This window comes from Salmo salar, chromosome ssa11 (assembly GCF_905237065.1).
Source record: "Salmo salar chromosome ssa11, Ssal_v3.1, whole genome shotgun sequence".
NCBI lineage: Eukaryota > Metazoa > Chordata > Actinopteri > Salmoniformes > Salmonidae > Salmo > Salmo salar.
Genome location: NC_059452.1, coordinates 26,042,711 through 26,050,000, shown reverse-complemented (window position 1 = coordinate 26,050,000; position 7,290 = coordinate 26,042,711). Strand labels below are relative to the sequence as shown.

At 42.7% G+C, this 7,290-nt stretch overlaps 1 protein-coding gene across 4 annotated transcripts in view; it reads right to left on the bottom strand.

Annotated features, from left to right (window-relative positions):
* LOC106562367 (tubby protein-like) overlaps nt 1-7,290 on the bottom strand; it is a 103,196-nt gene that overhangs the window by 50,260 nt on the left and 45,646 nt on the right. The window contains exon 1 of one of the 4 annotated variants that reach the window (XM_014127208.2): nt 5,911-6,714. The exons of the other annotated variants lie outside the window; for them this stretch is intronic. Within the exon in view, the coding sequence (XP_013982683.1) occupies nt 5,911-5,948 (38 nt within the window). The 5' untranslated portion in view covers nt 5,949-6,714. Of the gene's footprint in view, nt 1-5,910; nt 6,715-7,290 lie in introns of those variants that run through there. 4 annotated transcript variants of the gene reach the window in all.

Genomic DNA, 7,290 nt, shown 5'->3' with positions numbered 1-7,290 from the left:
ATTTTCTTCTGTTGAAGCAAATCTGTTGTTGATTTACTTCTGTGTTTTGGGTCATTGTCCTCTTACACTACCCAACTTCTGTTGAGCTTCAATTGGTGGACAGTTAGCCTTACATTCTCCTGCAAAATGTCTTGATAAACTTGGGAATTCATTTTTCCATCGATGATAGCAAGCTGTCCAGGCCCTGACGAAGCAAAGCAGCCCCAAACCATGATGCTCCCTCCACCATACTTTACATTTGAGATGAGGTTTTAATGTTGGTGTGGTTTTTTCTCCACACAGTGTTGTGTTCCTTCCAAACATCTCAACTTCAGTTTCATCTGTCCACAGAATATTTTGCCAGAAGCACTGTGGAATATCCAGGTGCTCTTTTGCGAACTTCAGACGTGCAGAAATGTTGTTTTTTTGGACAGCAGTGGATTCTTCCGTGGTGTCCTCCCATGAACACCATTCTTGTTTAGTGTTTTACATATCGTAGACTCTTCAAAAGAGATGTTAGCATGTTCCAGATATTTCTGTAAGTCTTTAGCTGACACTAGGATTCTTGTTAACCTCACTGAGCATTTGCACTGTGCTCATGCAGTCATCTTTGCAGGATGGCCACTCCTAGGGAGAGTAGCAACAGTGCTGAACCTTCTCACTTTATAGACAATTTGTCTTACTGTGGACTGATGAACATCAAGGCTTTTAGAGATACTTTTGTAACTCTTTCCAGCATTACGCAAGTCAACAATTCTTAATCTTAGGTCTTCTGAGATCTCTTGTTCGAGGCATGGTTTACATCAGGCAATGCTTCTTGTGAACAGCAAATTCACATTTTTTGTAGTTTTTTTATAGGGCAGGGCAGTTCTAAACAACATCTCCAATCTCGTCTCATAGATTGGACTCCAGGTTAGCTGACTCCTGACTCCAATTAGCTTTTGGAAAAGTCATTAGCCTAGGGGTTCCAACCTACACTGTGAATGTTTAAATTATGTATTGAATATATTATGACTAATTTATGCAGAAATCCAGGTAATTCCAAAGGGTTCACATACTTTCCACTGTAGGTTGACAATAAATGTGTCTCAATTCACAGTTGTTTCAGAGTCCCACAATAAGAGCTATGATGCTATTGTTCTCTGGGTGTCACTGAGTAGACTGATACCCCATGTCAATGATCCACAATCCATAGGTAAGGCTGTACAGTGAAATAAGTATGCCCCAATGCAATTCTAAAGTATAATACATCCAGTGTGATCAACAGATTGTCAAATTATTGTCTTTTGTGGATTTTATATAACATTTCAACCTCGTTTAGCATGATCTATTCAATTATGGCATAATTCTACTATTTTCTATTGATTTGCATCAATATTGTGGCTAGCTTCACATAGATGGGTCTGACCACCATTAATCAAATAAGAACTGTCTTATAAATGAGGGTTATTTTAGATGATGACACATAGCCATATAGTTAGCTAGCTAACTATAGTTACTGAAACAGATTGTAATTTTGCTATGTTTTTGGGGAAGAACATTGTTTGCATCCATGAGCTAGCTAGGTTTTTTATGACCAGCACTGTAGGGGAGTGAGACAACTTAACCAGCATCATAGCATACATATCGATGAATCGTTGGTAGATATGAAATACGAGTGATAATGTAATCAATGTGTAATAACTACGTAAAAAATGTGCAGTCATATTCAGGTTCTGATTGGTCAACAAGCTTATTTGACACGTCGAATAGTTTGTGACACATCGAACAGTGTTATTTGACACGTCGAATAGTGTTATTTGACGTATCTTTTTTGGCACGCAAAGACCCAAACGGCGTTCCATAGAAATCCTGGTGAAACGACTGAACAACGAAACAGCACAGCAAGTAAGTGAAATAAATAGGTTTTGATTATGTTTTACTAGTAATGGGGACATACGTAAATGCCAACAAAATAACTTTTTGTTCAATGTGGTGTGTGTGTGTGTGTGTAACCTTTATTTAATTAGGCAAGACAGTTACTAACAAATTCTTATTTACAATGACGGCCTACCCCGGGCAAACCCGGATGACGCTGGGCCAATTGTGCGCCGCCCAATGGGACTCCCAATCACGACCAGATGTGATACAACCTGGATTCGAACCAGGGACTGTAGTGATACCACTGAGATGCAGTGCCTTAGATCGCTGCGTCCGTGTGTGTGTGTTAACTATTTAACTGTACTAGAATGCTTAAAAGGCTGTAATATCGGTTATCGGTATCGTTTTTTTGGTGGCAAGGAAAATATTGGATATCGTATTGGCCAAAAATATCATAACGGTGCATCATTACTTTCAACACCATAGTCCACTCCAAGCTTATGACTAACTAGGGACCCTGGGACTGAACCCTTCCCTCTGCAACTGGACTTCCTGATGGGCCAGCCCCAGGTGGTGAGGGTAGGCAACAACACCACCACACTGACCCTCAACACAGGGGCCTCTCAGAGGTGTGTGCTTAGTACTCTCTGTTTATTCACGACCGTGTGGCCACACACGACTCCAACACCATCATCAAGTTTGCTGATGAAACGAGTCATCCTACAGGGAAGATGTCAGAGACTTAACATTGTGGTGCCAGGGACAACAACCTCTCCCACAATGTCAGTAAGGCCAAGGACCTGATCGTGGACTATAGGAGAAAGAAGGGAGATATATCATATATAATAATATAATAACCAATAATTTTGCTCTTTATTTAGCCATCTTACATATAAAACCTTATTTGTTCATCAAAAATTGTGAACAACTCTCCACAGGTTAATGAGAAGGGTGTGCTTGAAAGGATGCACATAACTCTGCAATGTTGGGTTGTATTGGAGAGAGTCTCAGTCTTAAATCATTTTCCACACAGTCTGTGCCTGTATTTAGTTTTCATGCTAGTGAGGGCCGAGAATCCACTCTCACATAGGTACGTGGTTGCAAAGGGAAGCAGTGTCTCAACAGCGCGATTTGCCAAGGCAAGAAACAGAAATCTGGCAGTGGCTTCTGATTAAATAGAATTTTCACAGAACCGCTTGTTGCAATTTCGATGAGGCTCTCTTGTTCAGATATCGGTAAGTGGACTGGAGGCAGGTCACAAAAGGGATAACGAATCCAGTTGTTTGTGTCGTCCGTTTGGGAAAGTACCTGCATAATTGAGCACCCATCTCACTCAGGTGCTTCGCTATATCACATTTGACATTGTCCGTAAGCTTGAGTTCATTTGCACACAAAAAAAATCATACAATGACGAAAAGACCTGTGTGTTGTCCTTGTTAATACAGACAGAAAAGAGCTCAAACTTCTTAATCATAGCCTCAATTTTGTCTTCCCTTGGCAGCAAGAGCCTCTCGGTGGATGCTGCAGTGTACCCAAGTGGCGTCGGGAGCAACTGCTTGTGCGCACGTTACCACTCCACTATGTCTCCCTGTCATGGCTTTTGCGCCATCAGTACAGATACTAACACATCTTGACCACCAAAGTCCATTTGATGTCACAAAGCTGTCCAGTACTTTAAAAATATCTTCTCATGTTGTCCTGGTTTCCAGTGGTTTGCAGAAAAGGATGTCTTCCTTAATTGACCCCCCATAAACGTAACAGACATATCCAGGAGCTGTGCCAGGCCCGCCACGTCTGTTGACTCATCCAGCTGTAACGCATATAATTCACTGGCTTGTATGCGAAGCAGTAATTGTTTCAAAACATCTCTTGCCATGTCACTGATGCGTCGTGAAACAGTGTTGTTTGATGAAGATATTGTCTGTATAGTTTTTTGGGCCTTTTCCCTCAGCATTGTCCCAGCCATATCCGCGGCAGCAGGAAGAATTAAGTCCTCCACAATAGTATGGGGCTTGCCTGTCCTAGCCACTCAGTAGCTCACCATATAAGACGCTTCTAGCCCCTTCTTATTAATGGTATCTGTTGCTTTTATACATCCCTTACTACTTGAAAGTCGTCTTTATTCTCGCTCAAAAAACTCCCGTGGCTTATTTTTCAAATTGTCATGTTTCATTTCTAAATGTCTGCGCAAGAGGGAAGGTTTCCCGTGAGAGAGTAACGGTTAACGTGATTGGATGTTAACTATTTGACTAGGCTACCTGTATTTGACATTGTGTTGTTATTTCTCTGAACACGAGATGGTTTAATTTTAGGCAGTGAACCGAGGCTACTCAGGCGAGAAAAAACCCTCACCCAAATGTATAGCTCCGTTGGAAAATATAAATGAAATTTTTTTATTATGTAAGTCACATTTTTATTTGGCGTACCCCTGACGGAATTGCGCGTACCCCAGTTTGGGAATACCTGGTCTAAGGGTTTAAAAATCCTTCTTTAACCGGTCTCCTTCCCTTCATCTACACTGATTGAAGTGGATTTAACAAGTGGCATCAATAAGGGATCAAAGCTTTCACCTAGATTCACCTGGTCAGTCTATGTCATGGAAAAAGCAGGTGTTTTTAATGTTTTGCATACGCAGTGTAATTTAGGCTTGCCTAAATAAAGCTGCTCCATTTGCTATGAACATCGGCACATCCAGCCCAAAGCGGTAGGTTTAAAAAATTCTTAGTAGTTGCCAAAGTTCCAGAGCATGCAGTCAGCATGCAGTCAAAGCTACTAGCTAACAACTTTTGGCAAGTATGGGTAGCTGCAGCCCAATATGGTGACCGGAGTATGGGCGAGTTGGTGTGTGTAAAGGAGTGGGTGTATGGAAAGCAAATCAGCTAATTGGGCAGATTTGTTGCCACTCAAGACCATTTTGCGTGTCTGATTGGACTGCACGACGTGTCGATAACCGCCAGCGGAAGCTAACGTGGCCATTTTTTTTATATCAGTTAGGATAGCAGCCTATATTGATAACTGTCTTCTACTCAATGGGGAGGGCATGAACGGCAACACCAGGACACAGTGCCCCTTTCTCCGCTTGACAAGCACTACTGTCCGGCAACAGCGTGCGAAGTAGCTAACTAGTAGCCAATATCAGGGTGACAGTCATAGGAAGCACACACATACAACGCATGAAGCAACAGTACAACCATCAATATTTTTTATAAAAATTAAGCAATCATCAGTTTTATATCTGAAAATGTACAATTATTTGTATAAAACTTAGTGAAATACGACTCAGGTTAATCCTCTGGTTTAAAAACAAAAGTCCAAACTCTCGCAGTACGATAGCTCAATGTGTGGTAATTGTATGAAAGAAAATAAAAATACCCACCACCAATCAAAACCATCTAACCTATAGCAGAGTGCTTTTGACACACCCACTCCTTTCCACATGCCCACTACCTTCCTTTCCACACAACCACTCACCCATACTCTGGTCGCTACATTGGGATTCAGATCACTTTTGGAGTGAAACTGGCTAGTGCTCTCAAATTGTATCCTGATGTTGACAGCAGTTGAGAGTTGTATCAACAACATGGCTAGCTAGTTAGCATTAGCAACATTTTGTGGTCAATGAGACTGAGCTAGCTAACCAGCTGAGCAAACAAACAAATAATTTCAGATTAGAAAAATACTCCATCAAGAGGCTCTGCATTTCAGGAATCACAGTAGAAAGTACTACCCCTGGTGCACTGTTCAATTATTTAACCATTTAAACAATTTATATTTTAAAAGAAAACCATTTTTCACGTGAGGTTGACTGAGAGGTCAGACTCATGGAGAGTTTCTATCCATTGGAGCACTGCGATTGGTTGCCCAAAATTCTGAGGCAGGGGGTCAAAGGGTCAATTGATGTCAACAATCTAAACTTCCAAGCATGCACCCAGGCGTTATCCTTTATTCTCTCTATCCTTAATAGTGCTGGAGCATGCATAGCTATTCACACTTGTAACCACAAACATGCACACCCTCCCTTCTCTTGTGGTCTGTGGAGTCTTGACTAGCACCCAGAGGACTGTACTGTACCTGTAGGGGATCCAGTCGGAAGAGTGCTTGGAGCTCATCTCTCTACCAATGACTGCTGATGTCCTCCTAGTGCTGGGCTAAGTGGGGGCCTGCGCCAGCAGCCGAGCGAGGCAGAGGCAGCTGAGGGGTCTGGCGACAGCAATCACGGCGACAGAGCCCACGCAGCCAGCACATCCTCTGCACAGCCCTCTCAAAGTCCCCTAGCCTCTGTCTGTCTGTCTGTCCCTGTGTTCCTCAGTCAGTACAGCCTATGGAGCACAGAGCCCAGCTCTGGGGCTGGAGATGGCTAACGATCCAGACAGGAAGGCTCCTCAGTCATGCACACGAGCAGCACACATAAAACAACCCCCTTCTCTCAGTCTCTTCTCCTTCATGTGCGCGTTCTTTCTGGTTCTCGTGCTCTGTCTATCTCGCTCACACCCTGCTCTGCTCTCACTCCCGCTCTCAGCGCTCTCTCACTTCTCTCCTCCACCTCTCTATCCCTCTCACACGATCTCTCTGAGCATCAGTTAGAGCGGAATTGAGCACCAAGCTGCAAGGCGGAGGAAACAGGTACCAGAGATTCTCTTTTGTCTTGCTGCTTTAATGTTTCAGCCGTAGTGTTCCCGTCCTGTCTTTCCTCCCACGCACGCACGCACGCACGCACGCACGCACGCACGCACACAAACACCTAGCTGCTAAAGCATGGACTCAGATGTGTATTCTGAGACATGATTTATTCATTCTCTGAGAGTGAATGTCATTAACATATGACTGTGCAGAGTAGTTGTAATAGTCCTTTACCATGCTCCGGACAAAGACACACTGTCTGTCTGTGATAATGACTGCCTCAGTCTCTCTCTCCCGCTCACACACACATTTGCTGCCCCCCACCCACCGCTAGTGTGTTCTGATGGTTATTACTAAACATTAAATCAATCAAATATATTTCCCTTAAAACTGCTTATTGATGCAATTCCATATTGGCTTAATCAGCAATCTGAAAATGCAAATCAGATGTGTTTAATAAACATTCAATTTCAAAATAAAATATATAAACTATTAATCTGGTACACCAGCCTGCTCTCTCTGTCAAACCTATACTGAGTGTACAAAACATTAAGAACACCTCCCATTTCCATGAAATAGACTGACCTGGTGAATCCAGGTGAACATCCAGTTTTATATGGTATACTGTATATGGTATACTGTATTTTCACCACAACATCCCCAGACACAGTGTTTTAACTGTATTTCATCATGGGGATGTTGTGCTCCTTCCTGCTCATCTCTATCATGGTCACATTCAGTCACTTTAATTTAGTGTGCATTCAGTGAACCTGGCCATTGATTCTAATATTCAGCACTGCTGACAGACCTTTTGCTGTACCACTCAGCGCG